Source organism: Neophocaena asiaeorientalis, unplaced genomic scaffold, assembly GCF_003031525.2.
Source record: "Neophocaena asiaeorientalis asiaeorientalis breed wild unplaced genomic scaffold, Neophocaena_asiaeorientalis_V1.1 scaffold40, whole genome shotgun sequence".
NCBI lineage: Eukaryota > Metazoa > Chordata > Mammalia > Artiodactyla > Phocoenidae > Neophocaena > Neophocaena asiaeorientalis.
The window spans coordinates 2,931,544-2,959,196 of NW_020185335.1; the positions used below are offsets into that span (position 1 = coordinate 2,931,544).

Consider the following 27,653-nt stretch of genomic DNA (forward strand, 5'->3'; position numbering starts at 1 on the left):
CGCGGGGCCGGAAGCGAGGAATGGGGACCAAGATGGCAGACCTCGATTCCGCTCAGAGGCTGTTAGGGGTGCCTCCGCCGCCTGACGGCGTGGGAGGAGGCAGCTGTTCGGGAATCTCCACTGAGCTTATTCGCTCCCTGACCGAGCTGCAGGAGCTGGAAGCTGTGTATCAACGGCTCTGCGGCGAGGAGGTGGGGGGCTGAGCTTCTTTTTCCAAGAGGATGCAGGGGCAGTGGGCTTAGGAGCCGTCAGTTTTGGGAAATTCAGGCTGTGGGAAGGTCTCTTCTTGCCGAGGAAACAAAAAAGCACCTACTCGAGAAGCAAGCGTGTAGTTGAGTGTAGTTGGGGCGACCTGACTTCTCTGTTTACTCGGTCTCATGCCCCCAAGCATGTTTTCCTGTCATCTAGGGGATCTGCCCCCACTCCCCCGTTGATTTCCCTGGCCCTTAATCTCTAGGTTTCTCCGCCAGAGTGAAGTTAGACTTGAGGGTATACGCCGACTCGCTTGCTTTTCAAAATAAGAGTAAAGGCTCTCTTGCAACGGCTTAGCAATTTTAAAAATTACGAAATCCTTTTACCCCATTATCTCATTTAAGCGAGAAATCATTGCAAATAACCTTGATGCGTTTTAAGATTTCCTCCTGTGGGGAATGAATTTGGGGGTGTAATTTTAGTGTTTCAGTTAAATGCAGGGCTTTATAGAAGCTTGAGATTTTAAGACTCAGGCACAACTGTTCTAATCTTGGACAAGTCACTTCATCTCTTGTGCCCCTGCGTGGTGTCAAATGAGGGGCATGGGCTATATTCTGTCGAAGATTCATTCCTTGCAGGCTGCTTTACTTTTCCGTGCGACTTGATGATGTCAATACAATTTTGAATGCCATTGGGCTCCTTGCCAGTCAGAAGAAAGATCTAAACTCTAATCTAGAAGTTTAGTAGCTGTTTCCTAAACCAAACTATTATTAAGGTTGAGCACAAAAGGCAATTTCATACTGGAGCAGAGGTGGTCATTGATATCTTGAGAATTTTCAAATATAATATTAACTTATACCAACTCTAGCAGCTTCTAATACGTTTTTCAGCAAGATGTGCTTTATAAAGTTCAGTACTAAGCTTGCATTCAATGAATGGGGGGGAAAATTAAGTCAGTCTTACAAACAGAACAAACAATATTAGTTTTGTATTTGTATTTGATGACTGTCAAGGGCATGTTTTCCTCTGGATCCTACTGGACTATTTCAGTAGAAACATATAGCTGATACTTATGTCTTCTGTTGAGCCATACGCGACATGCTACGTTAAGCACTTTATATGTGTTTTCTTGTTTGGCTCACACAACAGTCGTATGGGGTATATATTACTGTCCCTAGTTTACAGATGAAGAAACTCAAGCATAAGAAGGTTACATTAGTTAAGGTAGTGCAATAAATGCCTTGGCTGAGAGAGAATTATATTTATCGCTTCTGGCTACTGACTATACACTAGAAGAAACTTTGTATAACTGCCACTCTAGAAGTTTCATTTGTTTATTTGAGCCTTTATATTTTAAATGCCTTCCTGTGTTAGGCACTGTGCTAATGACATTGAATAAAAGTTTATGTACTCCCTTTGTTGTGTTCATCTCCTAGATGGATAGATACACATAAGGTAATTATTATGTAATATGGTAAGTGCAAAAATGAAGTATTGTTTGTTAAAGTCCTAGAGGAGCTTAGTGAGAGGAAAGAAGACATTTGAAATGGGATTTACCCTTCAGCTAAGTGGTTGGATTAGATAACTCTTAAGGTTCCTTCTGATCATGCTAATGACAGGTTGTTTCTCTGTGTTTCAGAAAGTGGTGGAGAGAGAGCTGGACGCTCTTTTAGAGCAGCAAAACACCATTGAAAGTAAAATGGTCACTCTCCACCGGATGGGGTGAGTCTTCATCTCAGCAAGACCTATTGTTAATTCCATTAGGGTCCACTGGATAGGTTATTATTTTTCCTAACATTCTGTTAATACAATGCAAGTTGAGTTTGAATTGAAAAGGAGCATTACCTCCAGGTAAAGTGTTTACCTAAGGGTATAGTTAAGCTGGTCTCAAAGTGTCCTTGGACCAGCAAGTATCAACATTTGGAAACTTGTTAGAAAAGCAAATTTTGGGACCTCACCGCAAACCTATTATACCAGAAACTCTGGGGGTGGGGCCCTAGACTCTCCAGCTTAATGTGCATACCAGGTGGTTCTGATATATGGCTCAAGTTTGAGAACCCCTGTTTTTACATATTTTGTATATTTTCTAGTCATAAAAATTGCTCTTTGATTTCATCATCCTCTTAGATTGTTAATTAGTGCATTTTATGCTCACTTAACACTTGGAATCTAAATAGGTTCTTTGGCAGTACTTATTTAGGGGTGTCTTTAATAGTTATTGAAATTAATTTATTATTAAGTATAGGCCTGAGTTTTCACTAAAACACTCTTGAGAGAAAGCTGTGAATAGAATGAACAGAGCTAAGAGTTGTAGGGAGGTACAAAAGAAGTAGAAGACGTAGTCTCCATCTGCAAAAAAAATTTTTCCATCTCTTCTACTGTCTACTCCTATGGATATGTGTGCTGACAATGTGTGTCTCCAGTCCCAACCTGCAGTTGATTGAAGGAGATGCAAAGCAGCTAGCTGGAATGATCACCTTTACCTGCAACCTAGCTGAGAATGTGTCCAGCAAAGTCCGTCAGCTTGACCTGGCCAAGGTAATCCCGTTGAGCTTTTGATATTTGAGTTAGTAGAGGGCAGTAGAGAAGCTACCACGTTAGAAATTAGAGTAGCACCATCCAATAGAAACCTAATGCAGGATTCCAAAACCAGACGAAGGTCTCACAAAAAAACTCCAGACCAATAGCTATTATGAATATAGGCATACAAATCCTCAAAAACACTAGCAAATCAAATCCAGCAAAGTATATGAAAAAAAAGACTATACTGTGACCAAGTGGGATTTATCCCAGGCATGCAAGGTTGGTTTAGCCTCTGAAAATCAATGAATGTAACATATCATATCAATAGAATAAAGGACAAAAACCATAAGATCGGGCTTCCCTGGTGGCACAGAGGTTAAGAATCCGCCTGCCAATGCAGGGGACACGGGTTCGAGCTCTAGTCCAGTAAGATCCCTTAGTTGCCGCGGAGCAACTAAGCCCACGTGCCACAACTACAGAGCCCGCGTGCCTAGAGCCCATGCCCCGTAACAAGAGAAGCCACTGCAATGAGAAGCCCGTGCACCACAAGGAAGAGTAACCCCTGCTCGCCTCGAGTAGAGAAAAGCCCGCGCGCAGCAACAAACACCCAGTGCAGCCAAAAATAAAAATAGGTAAAATTAAAAAAAAAAACAACCATATGATCATCTCATAGACTCAAAAAAAGTATTTGACAAAATCCAGCACCCCTTTTGATAAAAATACTCAATAGACTTGGAACAGAAGAGACTTCCTCAACCTGATAAAGGGCGTCTGTGAAAATCCCACAGCTAATATACTTATTGGTGAAAGACTAGGTGCTTCCCCCCAAGTTCAGGAACCAAACAAGGATGTTAGCTCTTGCTGCTACTCTTTAACATTGTACTGGAGGTTCTAGCCAGGGCAGTTAGGTAAGAAAATGAAATAAAAGTCATTCAGATTGGAAAAGAAATCTAATATGAACCCCACATGTGGTGCAAAATTTCCCAGTGACCGTTTTTAAAAAGCAAAACAGAAATGAGTGAATATAATTTTAACAATTTAAAAATAACATTTGTTTAACCCATTATATCGGAAATACTATGAAACGGTATCAGTGAGATATTTTACCTTATTTTGTGCTAAGTCTTTGAAATCCAGTATGTATTTTACTCATATACGCGGGCCTCTCACTGCTGTGGCCTCTCCCATTGCGGAGCACAGGCACCGGACGCGCAGGCTCAGCGGCCATGGCTCACGGGCCCAGCCGCTCCGCGGCATGTGGGATCTTCCCGGACCAGGGCACGAACCCGTGTCCCCTGCATCAGCAGGCGGACTCTCAACCACTGCGCCACCAGGGAAGCCCTCTTGTCTTTTTTTTTATTTTTTTAAGATACAGTTTATTGCCACATTTATACCTCTTTTTTTTAAAGTTTTTATTTTTATTTTATTTTTTTTGGCCATGCCACACAGCTTGTGGGATCTTAGTTCCCAACCGGGAATTAAACCTGGACCACAGCAGTGAAAGCGCCAAATCCTAACCACTAGACCACCAGGATATTCCTCACGGACTAGTCACGTTTCAAGCACTCATTAGCCACAGGTGGTTCGTAGCTGCTGTATTGAGCACAAGCACAGGATCTGGGTTCTTGAACAAGTCAGTCCCAGCCTCAGATTGCCCCTGTGAAATAGCATAACAATTCCCTATCTATTTGTTCAGATTCTGCCAAAATAATTTACCATGAAACGTTATAGCCACACAGCTGCCAACTCACATATTAAAGTTTTCTTAAATGTCTTGCTTCTTTAAAACAAAAATACTGGACTTCTCTGGTGGTGCAGTGGTTAAGAATCCATCTGCCAGGGCTTCCCTGGTGGCGCAGTGGTTAAGAATCCGCCTGCCAATGCAGGGGACATGAGTTCGAGCCCTGGTCCTGGAAGATCCCACATGTCACAGAGCAACTTAAGCCTGTGCGCCACAACTACTGAACCTGCGCTCTAGAGCCCACGAGCCACAACTCCTGAAGCCCACGTGCCACAACTACTGAAGCCTGCGCGCCTAGAGCCTGTGCTCCGCAACAAGAGAAGCCACCGCAATGAGAAGCCTGCGCACCACAACGAAGAGTAGCCCCTGCTCGCCACAACCAGAGAAAGCCCACACACAGCAACGAAGACCCAACGCAGCCAAAAATAAATAAAATAAAATAAATTTAAAAAAAAAGAATCCACCTGCCAATACAGGGGACACGGGTTTGACCCCTGGTCTGGGAAGATCCCACATGCTGCAGAGCAACTAAGCCCGTGCGCCACAACTACTGAGCCTGCGCTCTAGAGCCCGCGAGCCACAGCTACTGAGCCCATGTGCCACAACTACTGAGCCCGTGCTCTAGACCCTGTGAACCCTAGAGCCCCCCCCACCCCCCGCTCACTGCAACTAGAGAAAGCCTGCATGCAGCAACGAAGACCCAATGCAGCCAAAAAAAAAAGGACATTGTAAATCAACTATACTCCAATAAAAATTTTACAAAAAGAATGAAATACTGATAAAGATAATATATGAAAAGTAAATAAAACAAAAATACTTTTCCTGTATTTTGCATATTTTATTACCTGGTTTACAATATCATGTCCCCAAAAAGTCAAATACATTTTGATTGTGTTATAAATTAAACAGTATAAGCCAAATATAAATATGGATTATCCCCGTTCCTACTTCCATTAAAATAAATGACCTGGTCAATCAAGTAAATAAAATTGTGTGATACCCATCAGTAGTATTGACCATCGTCAACAAGTTTTGTGAGTGGTAGTGGTGGTGCTTTTTAGTTTACCAATGAAAGCTGAAAAGGACGTCTGGTTAATCACATTCAGCCCCTGAAACTCTACCTTCTGGAGAGAGATATTTAAAAGAATAGGACATTGTTTCTAACCACCAGGTCTTTTTGCAGAATCGCCTCTATCAGGCCATTCAGAGAGCTGATGACATCTTGGACTTGAAGTTCTGCATGGATGGAGTTCAGACTGCTTTGAGAAATGAAGATTATGAGCAGGCTGCAGCCCACATTCATCGCTACTTGTGCTTGGACAAGTCAGTCATTGAGCTCAGCCGACAGGGCAAAGAAGGTTGGCATCCCAAACTGTTGATTTGTAGTTTAGTTACAAGCATCTGTAATCTAGTTTAAACATCTGTAATTTCTAGTTTAGGTACAAGCATCTGTAATCTGAACTAGGCAGTCTCAACCAGCAAAAGGACATCTGTTAGGAAATTTCCTTGTCTGGTACTAGACCCTGTGTAGGTCCTAGACCATCACGAGGCAGAGGTTGTTATTCCTACTTTACGGAAAAGAAAACTGAATCCAGGCCTACTACCTGTGGGTTCTTTACACTTGACCATGTTGCCTGCTTATAAAATTTAAATTAGGGACTTCCCTGGTGGTCCAGTGGATAAGACTGCATGCTCCCAATACAGGGGGCCCGGGGTCGATCCCTGGTCAGGGAACCAGATCCCGCATGCCACAACTAAGACCCAGTGCAGCCAAATAAATAAATATATATTTTTTTTAATTTAAAATTAAATTTTTAGCTTGGTATTCTGGGCCTTCTATGATCTCAACCCACTCTGTCTTTCTAGCCTTATTTCATGCCATTCAGTTACGCGTCCATCCATTGTGCACACATTTATTGAGCTCCTCTATATACCAGGATATGTACTATCTGCAATACTCTGCATCTTTCTGTTTCTAATCCTTTGCTCATTTCATTCCCCTTGCCTGGAATGTATGTTCCCCCTGCTCAGGTATCAAAATCCTGCCCGTCTTTGAGAGATGGAATATCATCTCTAGGAAGCCTTTTCTGATTACTTCAACCAGATATGTGACTGTGGCACCTTTCTTATGACACTTAACCATACACTGAATTTTATTACAGTTATCTGCATACAAATCTTATTTTGTTCAGTTGATTGTAACTTCTCTGACAATAGGATCATGGCTGATTCATCTCTTTTTTTTTTTTTTTTGCGGTACACGGGCCTCTCACCGTTGTGGCCTCTCCCATTGCTGAGCACAGGCTCTGGACGCGCAGGGTCAGCGGCCATGGCTCACGGGCCCAGCCACTCCGCGGCATATGGGATCCTCCCAGACCGGGACACAAACCCATGTCCCCTGCATCAGCAGGCGGACTCTCAACCACTGCGCCACCAGGAAAGCCCTTCTCTTTTTAAATTTTTTTTATTTTTTTTATTTTTTGCGATATGCGGGCTTCTCACTGTTGTGGCCTCTCCCATTGCTGAGCACAGGCTCTGGACGCGCAGGGTCAGCGGCCATGGCTCACGGGCCTAGCCACTCCGTGGCATGTGGGATCTTCCTGGACCGGGCACGAACCCGTGTCCCCTGCATTGGCAGGCGGACTCTCAACCACTGCGCCACCAGGGAAGCCCGGGAAGCCCTACTCTTAATCATCCATATTGTTAGTACAGCATCTTACACACACTAAGTGCTCATTACATATTTTTGGAATGTGCAGACCAGGTGGCATATACCTTACATAGTACCATTCTTTACCTTAATTCTCATTTTCTCCCCATTGTGCAGGCAGCATGATTGATGCCAACCTGAAATTGCTGCAGGAAGCTGAGCAGCGTCTCAAAGCCATTGTCACAGAGAAGTTTGCCATTGCCACTAAGGAAGGGGATCTGCCCCAGGTGGAGCGCTTCTTCAAGATCTTCCCACTGCTGGGTTTGCATGAGGAGGGACTAAGCAAGTTCTCAGAATACCTTTGCAAGCAGGTATGACTCCTGATTGCTTGGCAGGATAATGTACAGTTCTCCACTGGATGGATACATTTTCTGTGGATACTTTTTTACCTCTGGATTTGACTCCCCTTTTCTGCTGTATCCTGGCAGGACTGGATGCATACATTCATTCAACACTTACCTATTTCCAGTCTACTGTGTATCAGGCATGGTCTGGGCATCTGCTGCTGTACATTTATTTCCAACAGACCAAGTGAAAGTATAGAAAAATTAAAATGCAGGCTCTCTGACAAGCTGAATCACCCTTTCCAGGCTGTCAACCAGGGACTGGCTTCTTTTAAGAGCATTCAGAGAAGTTGGTTAGTGGTTTTAAGACTTCATAACCAAGCTTGAGTCTCAAAATAAGACTTGGTGGTGAGGGGGGAAACCCAGGCGTACGTCTCAAAAATTGAGATGAAGCAGGTGAGGTCACTTAAGATTAAAACTGAAAAAGAAACAGGCTTCAGTTAGTCTCAGCCCGCCTCCGCCCAGCCCATCCTTAGATGGACAGAAGCAAACATCAGTAGGCATATGTGCACAGGGTTGTTGTTATTTAACTATATGTCACAGTGCATCCTGTCCCCACCCCCTCAATTCTATATAATGGAACATTATTTTGCCATTAAGAAAAATGAGACAGTTCCATATGTGCTGACACATTTTACTCTCTAACATGTGGTTGGTTAAGTTAAATAACAGTATGCAATTATTCATGTTTAAAATGAAGGGAGTGGCAGTAAAAATGTATGCTTATATAAACATAGGGTATTTTTGGAATGGTTAACAGTGGTCGCCTCTCAAGAGGAGACTTAGGAGACCGAGAGACATAGGTAAGATGAAGAACTACTTTTCACCAGACACTCCTTTGTTTCTTTTGAATGTTTAAGTATGTTTTACCCATTCTAAAAATTAATTAACTAAAAATAAAATATAACTGCTTTATGGGACTTTTTCTTTTTAAATTTATTTTTGGCTACATTGGGTCTTCATTGCTGCACACGGGCTTTCCCTAGTTGTGGCGAGTGGGAGCTACTCTTCATTGCGGTGCGCAGGCTTCTCATTGTGGTGGCTTCTTTTGCTGCAGAGCATGGGCTCTAGGCGCGCAGGCTTCAGTAGTTGTGGCACGTGGGCTCAGTAGTTGTGGCTCATGGGCTCTAGAGCGCAAGCTCAGTAGTTGTGGCACAAGGGCCTAGTTGCTCCACAGCACGTGGGATCTTCCCGAAACAGGGATCGAACCTGTGTCCCCTGCACTGGCAGGCGGATTCTTAACCACTGCACCACCAGGGGAGTCCCTTTGGTACTCTTATATCAGTATTTTTTTTTTAATCAGTACTTTGCCATCTGAAACCTGGAAATGGTTTCTACTGTTAATCCCTTAAAAATCCCTTCCAAGTACCCAGATTCCTTCCCCTGCTCAACGAAGCACCATTAATAATAACTTTGAGTTATACTTTGAAACAATTATTGAAACTTGGGACTCTCTCCCCAGTTTAATGACTGTAGATGTTATCAAAGAAAAGGAAAGCTTTATTTATACCTCTGAATGGAAGAAGAGTTAACTGTGTTAAGTTCTTTGTCTTCCCTGACGCCTGGACAACCCAGAGCCCCCAAGGGATGTTCCTGTGTGCTGCCTAGGCTTTCAAGCATCAAGGGAAAAAGAAAGCCAATGGGAGGTCTTTTTGGAAAACTGAAGCTAGCCTTTGGTCTAAGAAATATATGTGGGGACTTCCTGGGTGGCGCAGTGGTTAAGTATCCGCCTGCCAATGCAGGGAACACGGGTTCCATCCCTAGTCTGGGAAGATCCCACATGCCGCGGAGCAATTAAGCCCGTGCGCCACAACTACTGAACCTGCGTTCTAGAGCTCATGAGCCACAACTACTGAAGCCTGCATGCTCTAAAACCTGCGTGCCACAACTACTGAAGCCCATGCACCTAGAGCCCATGCTCCTCAACAAGAGAAGCCACCACAATGAGAAGCCCGCACAATGCAACGAAGAGTAGCCCCCACTCGCCGCAACTAGAAAAAGCCTGCACGTAGCAGCAAAGACCCAACACAGCCAAAAATAAAATTTAAAAAAAAAAGTTGAAAAAATAACTTTAGCATTCTCTTGTGCGTATATGTGCGTATATATGTTCAAAACAGAAATATGAGCAGTTAACCTTTAAAAAAAAAATGTGTGGATTTTCTACTTTTTCAGGTGGCCAGTAAAGCTGAGGAGAATCTACTGTTGGTTCTAGGGACAGACATGAGTGATCGAAGAGCTGCAGTCATCTTTGCAGATACACTCACTCTTCTGTTTGAAGGCAAGCCCTTTTTCCACTCTCGGGAGACGGGAGACACTTATAACACCTGCATCACTAGCCTTTCTTTTCTCCTCGCTAGCCTGATGCCTTTAATTTAATCCTATGGTTTGCTATGTGTTGACTTATTGGAGAATTAACTTCCCAATTCAGTACCTGATTAGCAAAGATTAGTTAGCGTCTCTCAGATGTATTGATTCTCCCTAGTCCTCGAGACCCAAACTCTAAGAGTGAATTTAACCCCAAAATAAGAGAGGGAAGAGTGATGCTTATTTCCAAAGATGCTCCTGTAGAAACTATTAGTATAATTTATCAAATGCCTGCTGGTTTACTAAGCACTGTGCATATTTAATAGACAGATTTGCTTAGCAACTCCTGGCACTGACGAGTACAATTTGTGTTCATTTTGGGAAGTAAAACAGCCAAAAAGGGTTGAATTAGACCCCAGGTCAGTCCTGGATGGAAGAAAGGAGTTTATCTTGTGGGAAGAATATTTGGAATACAACCCTCTCACTGTTTCCCTTCTAGGGATTGCCCGAATTGTAGAGACCCATCAACCAATAGTGGAAACCTATTATGGCCCAGGGAGACTTTATACCCTGATAAAATATCTGCAGGTGGAATGTGACAGACAGGTGGAGAAGGTGGTAGACAAGTTCATCAAGCAGAGGGACTACCACCAGCAGGTGAGCAGGGGAGGCTTATAGGTGGTTTAGTAGCAGCATTAGCGAGCAACGCTGAATAGAATAAATTAGGGAGGGGAGTGAAAAAAGGTGCAGCTAGGAGAAAAATGGCAAATGCAGACTGGCCTGCTTCTTGCCTCTCACCAGCTACTTTGGACTTGAGGTGTTGTCAAGTTAATGATGGCCTCAGTACATGACTGAGAAGGAAATAGAAAGGACTTCCTAAAAGGAACACAACAGAAACGTTAGACCACTTCTCTATCACAAAATGTACAACAGTGCCTTCTAGTGATTTAATGGAATTTTACTTCTTAAGGTCCTATTCAGTGTTAAGTAATTTGTCTCAAATTTCTCCTTCATTCCTTAAGTGCTAAAGGTGTAACATTTGCTTTTTTAGAACTTTGTTTGTCCATTCCTTTGAGCAGATAAAGTAGGAGTAGGACTTAGAAATAGGAGTAGCCCCATACAATTTTATTTCTAGAACTCTGGGAGACTCTAGACAATAGTCCATTGGAACAGTACTAGCATCACTTTTAAGTGCGATAACAGAGATGAATGTTAGCGTTATAAATCACAAGGAAGTCTTTGGCTCCTCATCCTGAGAGCCTACTTTTGGCTTGTCTGTTAAACAGACTAAACCTAAACATACTTATGCCAGAAGTTTGGAGTGACCAGCGAGGGGCAGAAAGAAGGAGGGAGGGGAAGAGCATTCTCATTTCTGTGGTATATTGCAGTTCCGGCATGTCCAGAGCAACTTGATGAGAAACTCTACATCAGAAAAAATAGAACCAAGGTAATGCGCTTTTCTTCAGCCCATAGGAGTTTGAATTGGTAATCAAGTATCATTCAGAGACTGCTCTCTTACAATGTGGTTTATGTTTTAAAAATACTACATCTATGACTCTTTTTTAATTTTTTTTATTTTTTTGCGGTACGCGGGCCTCTCACTGCTGTGGCCTCTCCCGTTGCGGGGCACAGGCTCTGGACGCGCAGGCTCAGCGGCCATGGCTCACGGGCCCAGCCGCTCTGCGGCATGTGGGATCTTCCTGGACCGAGGCGCGGATCCGTGTCCCCTGCATCGGCAGGCAGACTCTCAACCACTGTGCCACCAGGGAAGCCCTATGACTCTTCTTTTAAATGGAATATAACATACAAACAAAAGCATATGTACAACATATTTGTGTTTTGTAAAGAATGCTAGATCATTACCAATACTTTTGAACTCCCCAAAGTGACTCTCCTCCCCCAAAAGTAACTACTACGCTAAAATTTTTAACTTTTACTTTTTTCTAATAAAAGTAACATATGCTTATTAAAAGAAATGCCAAACATAAAAGTGTATTCATTCAATCAGTAAATTTTTACTGTATACATATTATGTGCCAGGCACTGGTCCTTGGTACTGGGGATATGTCAGAAAGCAAAGTGAACAAAACAGACATAATTTTTTTTTCGTGGCATTTATGGTCTATAAAGTAGACAATAACAGCTAACATGTATATAGTGTGTACTGTCTGCCAGACATTGTTCTAAACACTTAACCAATATTAAATCATTTAATCTAGGGTTTCTCAGCTTCCATACTATTGGCGTTTTGGCTGGGTAATTTTTTTGTTGTGGAGAACTACCTGTGCATTGTAAAATGTTTAGCAGCATCCCTGGCGTCAACCCACTAGATGCTGGTAGCGTGATATCACCAGACATTGCCGAATTTACCCCAGGAGGTAAAGTCGCCCCCAGTTAAGATCACTGATTTAATCCGTGAACACTTTTTACAGATGAGGAAACTGAAGCCTGGAGAGGTTAAGTGACTTGCCCAAGGTTGTTCAACTAGAAAGTGGCAGAGCCAGGAATAGAATCCAAGCAGTCTGAGTCTAGAGTTGGTGCTGTTAACCATTACAACATACTGAGCATAGAGTACAGGAAAGCATGTAATAAAGGGATGTAACCTAAGCTGATGAAGTTCAAGAAAAAAATCGTGAGGAAATGACCTTAGATATGAGACTTTAAGAGTAAATAGGGGGACCCCCTGGTGGCGCAGTGGTTAAGACTCCATGCTCCCAATGCAGAGGGCAGGGGTTCCATCCCTGGTTGGGTTCCATCCCTAAGATCCTGCATGCCGTGCAGCACAGAAAGAGTAAATAGGAATAAGAGGTGAAATGTGTAACACGTAGAGCAGGGAAAGCACGTGCAAAGACCCTGTGTATTTGAAAAACCCAAAGAAGGCCAGTATAGCTGAAGTGCAGAGAGTTGGCAAGAGCCTGCTATGAGATGAACCTGGTGGGGTTGTTAGAGTCAGGCCATTCAGTGTCTTGTATCCTAAGAGCTATGGAAATCATATGATTACGGTATGACCAGATTTATGTTTTGAAAAGATTTCTTGGACTTCAGTGTGGAAAATGAGTTAATTTTTTCTATAATGTGAGGGAGGGGATCAACTTCATTCTTGGTAATGTGGATATTTGTTATCCCAGCACAATCGTTGAGAAGACTACTCTTTCTTCATTGAATTGTCTTAGCATTCTGGTTGGAAATCTGTTGACCATAAACATCGAGATTTCTGGACTGTTAGTTAATCTGTATGTCTATTCTTATGCCAGTAAAACCACACTGTCTGGTTTGCTGTAGCTTTGTAGTAAGTTTTAAAATTGCGAAGTGTGAGTCTTCCAAGTCCTTACTTTTCCAAGATTGTTTTGGCTATTCATCTGGATAGATGAATGGGTGTGAGACATAGTTTAAGGACGTACCCTAAAAAATCCCAGCACAGCTACATGAGGACTTAGGAAGGTGTGATTTCTTTCCCATGAAGCATCGATAATTTTTACTAATAGATCATTTTAAACCACTAACAAAAATACGTCTCCCAATCTCTTATTTAGCCCTGGCAGGATTTTAGGGGGTGAATAGTTCAGGTGAAACATGCAAATGGGATATGTGGTTGACAGCTGTCTCTGATTATAATTGGACCAGCAGAGCCAGGAGGTCCATCAGGCAGAGCTGACCCTTCTGGGCCCAGGGGGAAGGGGAGTTTGGGACTATGTTTTCCCTGTAGCTCTTATATCTGAAGGAATCCAGTGTCCTGCTTATTCTTTCTGCTCCATGTGTCTCAGGGAACTGGATCCTATCCTGACTGAGGTCACCCTGATGAATGCCCGCAGTGAGCTGTACTTACGCTTCCTCAGGAAAAGAATCAGCTCAGATTTTGAGGTGGGGGACTCCATGGCCTCAGAAGAAGTAAAACAAGGTAAAGGCATTTCCCATGTTCTCTGGGATGGGTTGGGGTATAGTTGGCTCTGTTTTGTAATACTTAAGTCACAGATCTTTTAATAAGGAAATAATTGGGGCTTATTAGTCTGTGGGGGGAGTGTCTGTGGACAAATTGACTCCCAGGAGGAAATCTAGACTTCCCAGATTTTAGAATTGGACTGGCTCTTTGAGGCCATCTAATCATTTTACAGATGAGGAAAGCTAAAGGCAAGAGTGGTTCAATGATTTTCCTCTGCTCTTTTCCCCACACTGTGCTTCCTCACCAGCTCAGATTTAGGGATTGGTGTTTAAGTAGGTGATATGTGCACAAGATAGATAGGTAGGTAGATAGAACAAAAAAATATACATAATTTCATGAGGGAACTTAAAGGAGTGATAGAAATATTCTAAAACTGGATTGTGGCTATTGTTACAAAACTCTATAGAACTACTAAAAAAAATCATTGAATTGTACATGAATTTTATGGTATATAAATTATACCTCAATGGAGTACTGAGGTATAATATTGAGAAAAGAATATGTAGTATAAAGAGTATATAAAAAGAGTACATGGTATAAAGAAAGCCTTTCACTCCCTCCCTCAGTCTCCCAGTTCCTCCAGTCGCAATTTTGGAAGGGATAAATATGTTGAATAAAAAGGTGTGCCATGGTCCTATTTCATGGACAAATTGACTCTCCACATTTTTAAGAAGACCATTTAATTCCTACTGGTTGAGTATAGGCAGGATTCCCTGAACTGGAGACCTGAAACTGACCCAACATCTGTGGCATTCTGCATGGCTTGTATCAATAATACACGGCAAGGGAATTATTTATATGACCCAGGTGGGTTTTTTTTTTTTTTTTTTGCCACGCTGCGTGACTTGGGATCTTAGTTCCCCGACCAGGGATCGAACTCATGCCCCCTGAAGTGGAAGCACGGAGTCCTAACCACTGAATCACCAGGGAATTCCCTGAATTGGTGTTTAAAGGAGGATTCATGCTCATTTAGAGTTTTGTGCTTATTGCTGTTATAATAATAGCCATGTGTGTTCAGAGTTGCACTGTTTAATACAGAAGCCACAGCCATTTAATTAAAAGTAAATAAAATTTAAAATTCAGTTCCTCTATCGTATTAAGCACATTTCAAGTACTTAATAGTGGTACTATATTAGACAATAGATATAGAACATCTCCATCATCACAGAAAATTCTGTTGGATAGCACTGGTTAGAGAATGAAATGGTCTGTACCCAATATATTTTAGTCTTTGGCTTTGGAAGCTTACGTCTTTTGAGTCTTACCAGTTAATTCTAAGGAAATAATGGAAAAGAAGTAAAAACTTCTTTGTACAATAACATTAACTAAAATCTCCAATGACTATGATTTTCAGTTATCTCTAATAATGGCAAAATGTTTGGAAATAACCCAGGTGTCTAAAAACAGAACATCTACATGATAAGATATCACAGCCATTAAAAATAAGTAAGCTAAAAAGAAGAACTAAGCCATGTAGAAACATTGAAATATTTGTGGTATAATTTTTAAGCAGAATACAAAATTTTATTGGTACTGTGTTTATAACCATGTAAATCATGTACAGATTTGGAACAGAGATTAGAAAGGGACCTGAAAAAAATGATCCATTTCCCTTGGGGAAGAAGAGTGAGTATTCCTTTCTTGGCTGTCTCCTAGAGCACCAGAAGTCCCTGGACAAACTCCTCAATAACTGCCTACTGAGCTGCACCATGCAGGAGCTAATTGGTCTGTATATTACCATGGAGGAATACTTCATGAGGGAGACTGTCAACAAGGTAGGAGAGAGGACACATCCCTGGGAATTGGGGCTTCCTGTCCAAGAAGCCAGGCTGAAGGGAAAGGCCGAGGCATGTCATAGTTCTTGGTCCTGCTTTGAGAATACCCTTGCATGCAGACTGAGTGTACTGCTTTGAATAGTTAGAGGGTATCTTTGGTGTGATCAGGCTCTTTGTGGACCCAATTGGGACTTCTTTCCCAAGGATCACAAAAGAACACCTCAGCTCCTCAGGGAACCTACCTGTTCCCTGCCTCTCTGGAGGTATGTGAGTGAGGAGCCTTGGGAAAGAAGGGCCTTGCCTGGTGTCTTACAACCTACGTAACAGATGTTCCCAAGGCAAACGCCCTAAATACTTAATTTCCTAATGTGGTGATCAGTAGGGAAGTGAGCTATTTTGGCAAGGAAGAACCACACCAAGCTGTGACCAGAATAAGCTATGTTGGGAAAAACACAGACAAGGTACAGAAAAGGGAGCAGAGCCAGGGCCTGTTTCAGAACCATCTAGAACCGTGACATACAGAACTGGGGCCCTCATTGGGTGCTTTGCCTTTTTTGTAGGCTGTGGCTCTGGACACCTATGAGAAGGGCCAGTTGACATCCAGCATGGTGGATGATGTCTTCTACATTGTTAAGAAGTGTGTTGGGCGGGCTCTGTCTAGCTCCAGCATCGACTGTCTCTGTGCCATGATCAACCTCGCCACCACAGAGCTGGAGTCTGACTTCAGGTACAGTTAACACCCTTTCTGCTTTCTAGGAGGCAAAAAGGTCCTAGTTGTGGTTGCTTCCTGAGGCCCATTTTGTTTCTTCCTTTTTTTCCTTATGATTGTAGTTCAGTTCTATACAGGATATAAGCTCCCATCCGTAGCACAACATCCTTGACTCCAGGCAGTTGTACAGCAACCAGATATGTTATAGGCCAAAACTGTGTTCCCTGGACTGGATTGGAGGAGTTATTGGCCCTCAGACCTAGGAAAGAGACCAAGCAGCTCAGATGAGGGCAGTAGTTGTAATTTTAACAATGATAATTATCACTGCTACAGACCAGGCACTGTGCTAACTTCCTGCTCCTGTTCGGTCCTAATAGCGACCCTATGAGGTAGGAACCATTAGCTCTCTTTTGTAAATGAGGAGACAGACTCAGGGAGATCACACATCTCATAAATGGTAGAATATGGAGTAGAGTGTGACATTCAAAACCTATTCTCTCAACTCTTACACGGTATTGCCTTTCACTAAGCTGTACTGCCTTCTCTTGAGTATTTTGGAGCTCAGTGGCGTTAAGTGAAAGCCTCATAGGGAGTAAAGAGTTGGCCAGTCTCCTCTGTATTCTTTCATACCAGTGCCTTTGAGAGGGTGTTGGCCTCTCATACCCTGGCTGCTAAGCGTCTCGTGTGGTGATCTCAAGGATTGGTTATTCCCTGGAAAGAGCAACTTATGCTTCTGGGTCAGGATAGTGAGCCCTTTGGTGATGCTGAACTGGAGGCCAGGTTGAGTGCTGTCAATCCTCATATGCCAATCTGCCCCCCAGGGACGTTCTGTGTAACAAGCTGCGGATGGGCTTCCCAGCCACCACCTTTCAGGACATCCAGCGTGGGGTGACAAGTGCCGTGAACATCATGCATAGCAGCCTCCAGCAGGGCAAATTTGATACTAAAGGCATCGAGAGCACTGATGAGGCCAAGCTGTCCTTCCTGGTAGGTAGCCCCACAGATTGGGAGCTGCTCAATTTATCTCAAGGGGTTGAACTGTGACCTCTAAGCCACAGTATAACAAGCCTTCAACTGGAGGCTTTTCCTCCAGTGTCTATATACAAGGAAAACTCCTCCTTTAAGGAAAGCTCCTCCTAGAAGGTTGTGAAACCATTTCTTACCCAGGGACCTATTTCAGAGCAGCCCGAGCCGGGACATGCACTGCACTGTTCCCTGCCTGGAAGGCTAGGCGCCTCAGCTCTCCCCAGCGCTTATTCCCAAGAGCACTACCCAGCTGCTGAGGGGCTCCACTGAGTATCAAGCTTGGATTACATCTGTGCCAGGCCCCCAGACTACTTCCCTGAGGACATCCTACAATATGGGTTGGGGCTGACCCGTTAGGCCTACCAAACTGCTTTTCTAGCGTACTTCTCAGGCTCTCAGCTTCCTCAGAAAGGTGACCTTCTTAAAGTCCTGCTACACAGAATGGCAGTCTTACCATTGTGTGACAGCTGGGGAAGGAGAATCGTGGAAGGACAAAGGGATTTATACAGGGTAACAACCAATTTGTGATGAGCCAGAAAGAATGCCGATGAGCCCTGGGCCTGTGATCAGGCGTTTCTGGCACATGGTGTCTTTTCGTGTGTGGGTACAGCACTGTCAGAGGTCATTCTGCTCCACCCCCACACTGGCCAGGCTCTGAGTCTGCTTGGCTCCTGGGGTTCAGAGACCTGACGGAAGCATCCAACAGCAGAGCTCTCAGTCAACAGTCCACAGATGGGGTCTCTGAACACCTGGGGGTAGGATGCAAAAATGTATACACTTTTTTTTTCTAGAAGCAAGGTCCTTAGCTTTTATCATTCTTAAAGGGGCCTATAACACCAAAAAAGTTAAGATGTTGCTTTCAGAGACAGAAGCCTAAACATGTTAATATCTACTTTGCCCCTATGCAGGGGAGCCCACAGTAACTAGTCCTCAGACAGATCCAATGAAGTCTATTTAGGAAACCTTACTTTCTCCTTGTCATTGAAAATATCTTCCCTGAGCATGGGTTCTATCTTTTTAGGATGTCATGGTTGATGCCAAAAAAGGGGATGAACTCCAAGAAACTATTGCCTCTGAAATATAGTACCTTTAGAGAACTTTGCCAAAATTTCTGGCAACCAACTTCATATGATCATGAACTGACTTAAATTTTTCATTTTGTTTGCTTTCTATTTCATTTTTTATAGAACTTATTTTCATTCTTTCATTTCTTTGCTCAGAAATGACTCCTTGCTACCTACCATATCAAAACTAGACATCTTTGCCTGACAGTTTGTTGAAGGTCTCCAGAATGTGATCCATCCTGTCACTCTAGTCCTATTTTCCATCCCTTGGCTCCACGAGTTCCCAGTATGCTGGCTGCTGTGTGTTCACACATTCGCTGCTCCCATTCAGACAGCTTCATTGTTTGAGGGCCCAGAAGATAAGGCCAACAAGAAAAGGTGATGCTAAATGCTTGGTGACAGTTTTCTGGTTTTCCTGATGCCAAGTACTTAAAATGTCATCACTCCCACTGTAGGACCTATTTCTTATGTCACCTTGATTCCTTTGGCTGTCAAGATGAATTCCCCAACAGTGCTGATGTATCATTCACCATGAGCTAGCGATAAGCCCAGTGAATCCATGCTTACAAGTACTGTCAGTACAAGGAAACTTTGACATCAAAGTTTTTGGTATTTGAAATCAATACCCTTTGAACTCAAATCCGTTTTTCCCTCATGACAGATTTTAATTATGCCCTCAAGTGCCTTGGAAACATTTATGTTGTGGCCTTCATCCTTGAGCTGTCATGACAGTGCAGTTATTTCTCTGGAAGCTTGCGATGTTAGCAGCCTTGTGCTGTGGCATGCTAATGAAAGACCTCAAGTCTCATCCATCCACCATGCAAGTGGTCTTAGCAGCATTGTCAGCAGCATGATCTTGCAGTATTAGCTGCAGGACACTGACAAGGGCAGTATTTTTGTGGAAGACAGGAGGGACATCCTAATCTCAATCCCTGGGGTTATGGGATTCTTCTTTCACCCTGAAATCCTGAAGCTTCTGACTCATCTCTTGAAATACTAGCCCCTCCCTACCTCACCTCGGCCTTCCTGGTCATGGCACCAGAACACCAGTTCAAAGGCAATGTGATCTTCTTAAACTCTAATTTCTCCTACGCAAGGCCTCTAAATTAGTATTCCCAAACCAGAGCTGTGCTCCTGTGGCATTCACCCGCTTTAAATAATCGTCAGTGCCACTCCGTTGTCCGCAGGACAGCATAGCTCCCAATTCCCAGTCTGACTTCACTCATCTCTGCAGCTCCACCTCTTGCCATTTCCCTGTACATGTCTGTGCACTGACTCTCCTGGTCCCCAAATACCTTTTTGGATTTTATGCCACTCTGCATTTGCTTGTTATCCTTTCTCCAGAAGACAGTCATTCACTCATTCAGTCATTCAACAAATATTTATTAAGAAACTTCTATATATCAGGCACTGTTCTAGGTTTTTGAGCTGCACTGCCCAGTATGGTGTGGCTATTTAAATTTAATTTTAAACTAAAAATCCAGCTCCTGAGTTGCACCAGCCACATTTCAAGTGCTCAGTAGCAACACGTGGCTATTGCTACTTTACTGGACAGTTCAGATTTAGAATACTGCCATCATCAAGAAAGTTCTCTTGGACGGTGCTATGCTAGAGATACAGCTGTAGAGAAGACAGACTAGATCCCTGCCTTCTGGAGCTCTCATCCTAGTGGGAAAGGGAAGCAAGAAACAAACAAGACAATATCAGATAATCCTAAGTACCATTAAGATAATATCAGACAGGAGACTGGACTAGAGGAGGCCGATAGGGTTGGAGAAACGTACACACCCTCCTCTCCTATCAGAATTATGTTCCAGCCTTTTAAGTTCCACTCAGTTACCTGCTCTACCATGGAGTCTCCTAGAATGCCTCGGACCAAAACATTGTGTCTTCCCTCTAAATGACCATAGCAGTTTTTACCTTAATTGTCACTTTTGTCACATGCTGCTTTTTATGATTGGTGTTTCTGCACCAAACTCATAAGGCCGTTGAGTTATGAAGGAAGGAGCCCTTGGCCTAGATTGGGGAGACCTAAATTCTAATCCTGGCTCTAATCCTGTCACTCTTTGAATTGCTGTCCTCCTACCCTGCTTTATTTTTCCTCATGGCATTTATCACTACCTGACACTTATTTATTGACTTCCCTTCTGGAATGTAAACTCTGCGAGGGGATGGATTTTGTCTGTTAACTGCTTTCTTCCCAGAACCTAGAACAGTGCCTGGCTCATAGTGGGCACTTTAAATATTTGCTGAATCAAAAGTTGACTGACCTTGGTGAATTATTTCACCTTCTTAGGAGTCATGTTTCCACCTGTGAGCTGGCTTGATGATACAGTTGACTCTTGAACAACACAGGTTTGAACTGCACAGGTCCACTTATACGTGGATTTTTTTCAATGGTAAAATACTACAGTACTACACAATTCACAGTTGGTTGAATCTACAGATGCAGATACGGAGGGCCAACTCTAAGTTACGTGCTGATTTTGGACCGCATTCCTAACCCCTGCGTTGTTTAAGGGTCAACTATACTTGTTTTGAAGAAGGTATTCAACAGAGCCAAAGAACTAATGATGAGAAAATGCCTCATAGGTGGTAGGCTCTCAGGAAGCATTTCTTTAATCAATGTCAGCTGTTGCATCACCGACCTGGGCTTGGAGGTTTGGAGCCCAAGGACTTCTCCGAGACTTGCATGCCTAAACATGGAACAAAAAGACCTGAAACCTTGGGTCACTACCTCTGAGGTCAGATGGCTTCGCTGCCTTTGTGTCAAGCCCAGGAGAAAGGGCGAGCCTGGTTCACCATTCTGCCCACCGAGACCTGAGCCCACTGCCTGATGACACTGGTGTGGGTGGTCCTTAGCGCCCCCCACCCCCACCCCAAGCCTCAGGAGTGCAGCTGTCAGCCAGTCTGGCCTTGGAGTGGGTACAAGTAATAATGATCAGGAAGTCACATTCTTCTGTCCTTGTCTCCCAGGTGACCCTGAACAACGTGGAAGTCTGCAGTGAAAACATCTCCACTTTGAAGAAGACACTGGAGGTACAGGGGATTGCCTATCAGCTTGCAGTGGCTGTAGAAGACACTGGAGGTACAGGGGGATTGCCTATCATCTTGCAGTGGCTGTAGAAGACACTGGAGGTACAGGGGGATTGCCTATCAGCTTGCAGTGGCTGTAGAAGACACTGGAGGTACAGGGGATTGCCTATCAGCTTGCAGTGGCTGTAGCCTCCCCAGGCCTGCTTTTGAGAGTGAGCCCTGTGCACTCCCCCTGGTGGGAGCGATGGCATTCCCTGGCATTGAGCCAGCTCTTCCCCAGAGCATTTGAAGGGATTCATTAGTGAATGACATGGTAGCAGGACATCTCTGAACTATGGAGAGAGCTCTGACCCATGAGTTAGGAGATCAGAATTCAAATTAGCTCTTCCAGCACATACCTGGCATGTGACCTTGGACAAATCCCTTAACTCCCTGAGCTTCAGTTCTCTCATCTGTGAAACAAGATACAGATCTCCATGGTGCCCCGCTTTGGGTTTGTTGCTTGGCCCGAGAAAAAAACAGGATTGAAAGCACTTTATAAAAGTGATAAAGCCGGGCTTCCCTGGTGGCGCAGTGGTTGAGAGTCTGCCTGCTGATGCAGGGAACATGGGTTCGTGCCCCAGTCCGGGAAGATCCCACATGCCACGGAGCGGCTGGGCCCGTGAGCCATGGCCACTGAGCCTGTGCGTCCAGAGCCTGGGCTCTGCAACAGGAGAGGCCACAGCAGTGAGAGGCCCGCATACCGCAAAAAAAAAAAAAAAATGATAAAGCCCTCTATAAATTTTGAGATTAAGATGATATGGGGTGAATTCCCTGGTGGTCCAATGGTTAGGGCTCTGTGCTTTCACTGCCAACGGCGCAGGTTCAATCCCTGGTCAAGGAACTAAGACCCCGCAAGCTGCGTGGCGTGACCGGAAAAAAAAAGAAATGATGGTATAGGGTTCACTTAACCCTATACAGATCCAGTTGCTGTTGTCTTTTTTTTTTTTTTTTTTTTACCAGACCAGGGCACGAACCCGTGTCCCCTGCATCGGCAGGCGGACTCCCAACCACTGCGCCACCAGGGAAGCCCTGTTGTCATTTTTTTAAGGAAGGCCATATAACAGTGGAAATTGCTTGGGCTTGGAAGTCACATACCCCTGAGTTCAAGTCCCCACTTGACCACTGACCAGTTGTGTGGCCTGAAGCAAGTTCTCTAACCTCCCTGAGCCTCAGTTTCCTCTTTTGTATACAGGGGTAGTGCTCTCTGCCTCACAGGTTTGTTATGAGAATTGAACAAGAATATAAAGCACCTGGTACATGAGTGGCATGCAGTGGTAGTTAATGATTGTATTAGTAGTTATACATAACATGGAGCAATCACTTCATTAAGTATTAGAAAACGAAGAGCCCAGCTCTCCATCACTCCCCAATTCTGCCTCTGGGAGAAGAGGGAAGCCAGAGTCCTGCCTACGCAGCGGACACTCATACCAGGGAAGATGCTTGGCTACAGAAGCATGGGGCTCAGTGCCAAGGCTGGTGCTGAGTGTTGGCTTTAGGGCTGGGCGGACTGAGGAGGCCGGGAGCCAGCACGTGAGAAGAGGGCCTAGTTGCTGACGGGGTTCCTGAGGGAGGCTCGGAGAGAGCAGTCAGGTGGGAGTTTACAGTGTAAACTGGACCAGATTAGGAATTCACCCCCAAAAAGGCCTTAAAATGCAATAAAATAAGAGCAATATTCACTAACTACCAGCAGTGTAGTGTCTCTCACGTTATAAGTGTTCAACAAGGTAGTTGTTTTTAAGTCATGGCACGTTAGACTGTATTCCAGACTTTTTCCTTAACGTTAATTAGTCTGTTGGATTTTGAAGTAAATTTTTGGGAAATGTTAGGAATTCAGAACTGAGCCAGCAGAATTAGCCAAGTGAATGAAAAGAAGGGTAACAAAGAGCTGGAAAAACAATTCCCATAAATCGCCCCTCCCCCTTAGATTTGCATTTCACATGTATTCTTTCTCAACCCCGTCAGCAGTCCTTTGAGATAGGCAGGTCAGGTGGTGTGACATCCGTTTAACAGATGAGGTTAAAAGGCTAGTTAAAGATAGTAAGTATTGGAGCTGCCACAGGGACCAGGGACCTCTCCCGGGTAGATCAGTCCCTTTGCAGCTCTTCCTCACAGCTGCTCCTACTGTAGCCAGAATGGCACCAACTGTTAGGAGGCTATAGGAAATGCAGGCAACTTCTGCCAACCCAAAGCAGCTCCCCCTGTGGCATTCTCTGCAGCTAGACCTTATTGTGGGATTAGGAACAGGTGCCCTGGAGCCATAATTCCCAGCTTGAATCCCAGCTTCACGACTTACTGCTGTGTGGCTTTAGGCAAGTTATTAATTTCTCTGTGCCTTAGTTTCCTCATCTATACAGTAGGGATAATAATAGTGCCTACTCTATAAGAAAGGTACTTTAATTAATAAAAGTAAAAAGCTTAAAACTGGGGCCCTGGCACAGAGTAAACACTTAAATCTTACCTATGGTCATGACAATATCCCCTGGGCAGCCAGACCAAATTATTTACAAAGCAGATCCTATTACAATAGCTAGTGTCTCCTTAGTGCCTACTACGTTCCAAGCACTGGGCTAAGCACTTTGTGCATCATCTCATCCAACTCTCAAAACCACCATGGGAGCAGGAATGTGTTCCCACTTTATGGCCAAGGAAATTAAAGCTCAGAAGCTTTAAATCACTTGACCAAGGTCGCTCAACTAACACATGGCTGCGCCAGGATTTGAAGCCAGGAATGCCTGACTCTAAAGGTGTGGAAAACTTCTGATATTTGTGTTTCTTACTCACACCCCCTGACACCAATACCCTCATATTACAAAGAAGGAAGTGGGAGCCAAATGACTAGCCACAGGATCAAATCCAGGTTTCCTGAGACCCAGCCAGGGTTCTTGCCTCGGATTGACCAGAGCTGCTCCCAGAGAAGGCTGGAATAGGAGAAATGGCTGCTTTCATGTTGGCCTCTTCACCCTCCTCACACGCCCATGACCCAGGCATGCTCAGAAGCCTGATGGCTGGGTGTTTTCCCCTAGAGTGACTGCACCAAGCTGTTCAACCAAGGCATTGGAGGGGAGCAGGCCCAGGCCAAGTTTGACAGCTGCCTTTCTGACTTGGTTGCCGTGTCCAACAAATTCCGAGACCTCTTGCAGGTAAGCCCCAGGTTCAACTGCTGCCTGAATCATGGGCCTGTGTCTCGCTCTGAGAATATTGTCACTGGCTTATCATGGGCTTCGTGCATATAAGGAAATGGGAGGCGGGGAAGACGAGGCACGAGGGAGCAGAGTGCAAGCCACTGAACTTGTGTGAGTCCCTTGAAGACTAAAGGTTTTTCAGCAGTGCAGCTGTCATGTTGACAAGCTGGCATTCTGGTCCTCTAGAATCTCCACAGTGCCAGGAGCCCTCAGAAGGGTCCTCAGAGGAAATTGAACCATGTGGGTACTGAGATCTGCTTGGCCTTAGCCGAAGGTGCTGCCTAGTACCAGGCACTCAGAAATCTCTTCTTTCTAGAGTTTAACAGACCAACCCCATGGTCTCATCTCTGGCCTGGACCTGAATCAGAATATATCTGGAAGGGAACAAGTTGTTCCTGGAGTCTTTGATTAGCATTATTTCTGTTAGACTTCAGACAGGGCCTGCAGAAAAGCCTCATGGCTGGAAGGATGCCCTGACAGTCAAAGGATGGGTAGAGCAGGAGAAAGGGAAGGGATGGAGGCATGTGCCTTCTGTGTCTGATGTGTCTTTGCCTTGTCCTACAGGAAGGGCTGATGGAGCTAAACAGCACAGCCATCAAGCCGCAGGTGCAGCCTTGGATCAACACCTTTCTCTCTGTTTCCCACAACATCGAGGAGGTCAGCCTGACCACGGACGGCCACAAAGCCCAGGATTACCCCTCATTCCCCGGCCCACAGCTAGAGTGCAGTGGAGCTGTCTGAACAGACTAGACCTTACATATTTCTCAGGCCCACTTCCCCTGTGCTCAAAGGCTAGGTTCGTCCCAGAAACAGGTGGTTCCTCCCAGAACAGGTTGTTCCTGCAGTCAGAGGGCTCCGAAAAGACACCTAAAGGGAGTTTGCCTTGACCTGATGCATTCTCATTTATTGAGGCTCTTTTTGCCCCACATCTTATAGACTTGGGATCCCTCTCTCTCTCTCTCTCTCTCTCTCTCTCTCTCTCCCTCTCCCCCCACCTCTCCCTCCCTCTCTGCATTGAGTCTTCATTGCTGTGCATGCACTTTCTCTAGTTGCAGTGAGCAGGGGCTACTCTTTGTTGCGGTGCATGGGCTCTAGGCACACAGGCTTCAGTAGCTGTGGCACGCGGGTTCAGTAGTTGTGGCTCACGGGCTCTAGAGCGCAGGCTCAGTAGTTGTGGTGCACGGGCTTAGTTGCTCTGCAGCATGTGGGATCTTCCCAGACCAGGGCTCAAACCCGTGTCTCCTGCATTGGCAGGTGGATTCTTAACCACCGCACCACCAGGGAAGCCCCTCTAGCCTAATCTTTTCATTCCTGTATAACATGAGATACAAGAGGGGATAAACTGCCAGGAGCTTTGCCATATTGCGTGGGCCACTGCTGCAGCCCGGGGCTGTTTGCTGGTCACAAGTGTGATGCAGAAATGGCAGCAGTTTCTGCCAGCCTGATTTTAAGCTGATTTCAGGCTGGATGAGTTATAAGCTACAAGGGTGGGGGTGAATGGCCCTTCTTGGAGACGCCCCTGGTGACCCACCTTGCTTCCTGATAATAGGAAGAATTCAATGACTATGAGGCCAATGACCCTTGGGTACAACAGTTCATCCTTAATCTGGAGCAGCAAATGGCAGAGTTCAAGGTGAGCAGGGGCTCTTGGGACCAGCCTATAGAATTACCCACCTCTGCCCCAGTCAGCAGCCTGAGGCTTCTCATCACACTCCTGCTGGGAACCCAGGAAGCTCTTCCGAGCCCCAGGCCATAGAAATACTCCCACAGGAGAAAGACTCCTGGGAGGCAGAGGGGTGAGTTGGGACTCCCGCTGATGCCTAACCTGTTTGCAGGCCAGCCTGTCTCCAGTCATCTACGACAGCCTGACCAGCCTCATGACCAGCCTTGTCGCAGTCGAGTTGGAGAAAGTGGTGCTGAAGTCCACCTTCAACCGGGTAATGTCAAGGAGGCACAGGCCCCCCCGCTCTGTTGCTTTCCCTCTAAGGAAGACAAGTCCGTCCCCTCTGTCTGCCCAGGCCCTGCATATCTAGGCTCAGTCCTGCCCTGAGGCAGTGGGGCCAGCTGAGGCACCATCTGAGGCCCAGCTGGCCTTGCAGCCCAGCACTGAGTGAAATAGGGAGCCAGTTCTGCTTGGCCAGAGGGCCAGACCTTAAACAGTGACTGGGCCCGTGTTCCCTTGCAGCTGGGTGGTCTGCAGTTTGACAAGGAACTGAGGTCACTCATTGCCTACCTTACCACGGTGACCACCTGGACCATCCGAGACAAGTTTGCCCGGCTCTCCCAGATGGCCACAATCCTCAATCTGGAGCGGGTATGTAAGGCTCCCTTGGCCTAGCCAGGGAAAGGTGACTGGGAAGAGAGGCAGAGACAAAATTTGAATCCCTGCCACTCCCTCAAAACCAAGTCTCCACCAGCAACCCAGCCCTGCAGGCCACCTTCTTCCTGGGCACCCCTGCTCTGCCTGTGGTGGAGCCCAAGGCCTTCTCTCAAGATAGCCCCTCCTTGCTGACTCATCTCTGTTCTTCCCCGTAGGTGACCGAGATCCTAGATTACTGGGGCGCCAACTCTGGCCCATTGACGTGGCGCCTCACTCCTGCTGAAGTACGCCAGGTGCTGGCTCTGCGCATAGACTTCCGCAGTGAGGACATCAAGAGGCTGCGCCTGTAGCTGCCAGGGTGACCCCACCTGGCCCTTCACACTTTGGGGCCCATTCCCTAAGTGGCCACAGCCCAGACTGTTCCACGGCTGGCAGCAGGAAACAAGGCCCCGACGCAGTCCACTCTCTGTTCTCAGGCCTGTCAGGGTGCTTTGGGGGACAGTCTCTCCCCACCAAGTGAGGTAGGTCCCCCTTGGCTCCTAATTAGGTGGGGAAGACAGGGCAGGCCAGTCTCCTGCACGGGTAGTCATTCTCTCGTCCTTGGACACTGCAGCAAATGGGCTGCCTCCCTGCCAGTCTTAAAGGACTTAGGTTTATCTAGGGACCTAAGGAATTAGGTTTATTCCGAGGAGAGGCTGTGATGTTTATGATCACCCTAAATAAAGATACTCCTTGAAGAGATGCC

At 45.2% G+C, this 27,653-nt stretch overlaps 1 protein-coding gene across 1 annotated transcript; it reads left to right on the forward strand.

Moving 5' to 3' along the window:
* The first annotated feature begins 19 nt into the window (after positions 1–19).
* Positions 20–27,649, forward strand: COG4 (component of oligomeric golgi complex 4). The gene is made up of 19 exons (XM_024735723.1): positions 20–191; positions 1,832–1,914; positions 2,616–2,730; positions 5,640–5,814; positions 7,284–7,477; positions 9,683–9,788; positions 10,314–10,471; positions 11,203–11,261; positions 13,579–13,712; positions 15,411–15,529; positions 16,090–16,256; positions 17,060–17,225; positions 21,305–21,367; positions 24,430–24,546; positions 25,153–25,245; positions 26,138–26,221; positions 26,424–26,525; positions 26,774–26,902; positions 27,124–27,649. The coding sequence occupies exons 1-19, from the start codon at positions 21–23 to the stop codon at positions 27,256–27,258; spliced, it is 2,370 nt and encodes a 789-aa protein (XP_024591491.1). The 5' UTR covers position 20; the 3' UTR covers positions 27,259–27,649.
* The last annotated feature ends 4 nt before the right edge of the window (positions 27,650–27,653 follow it).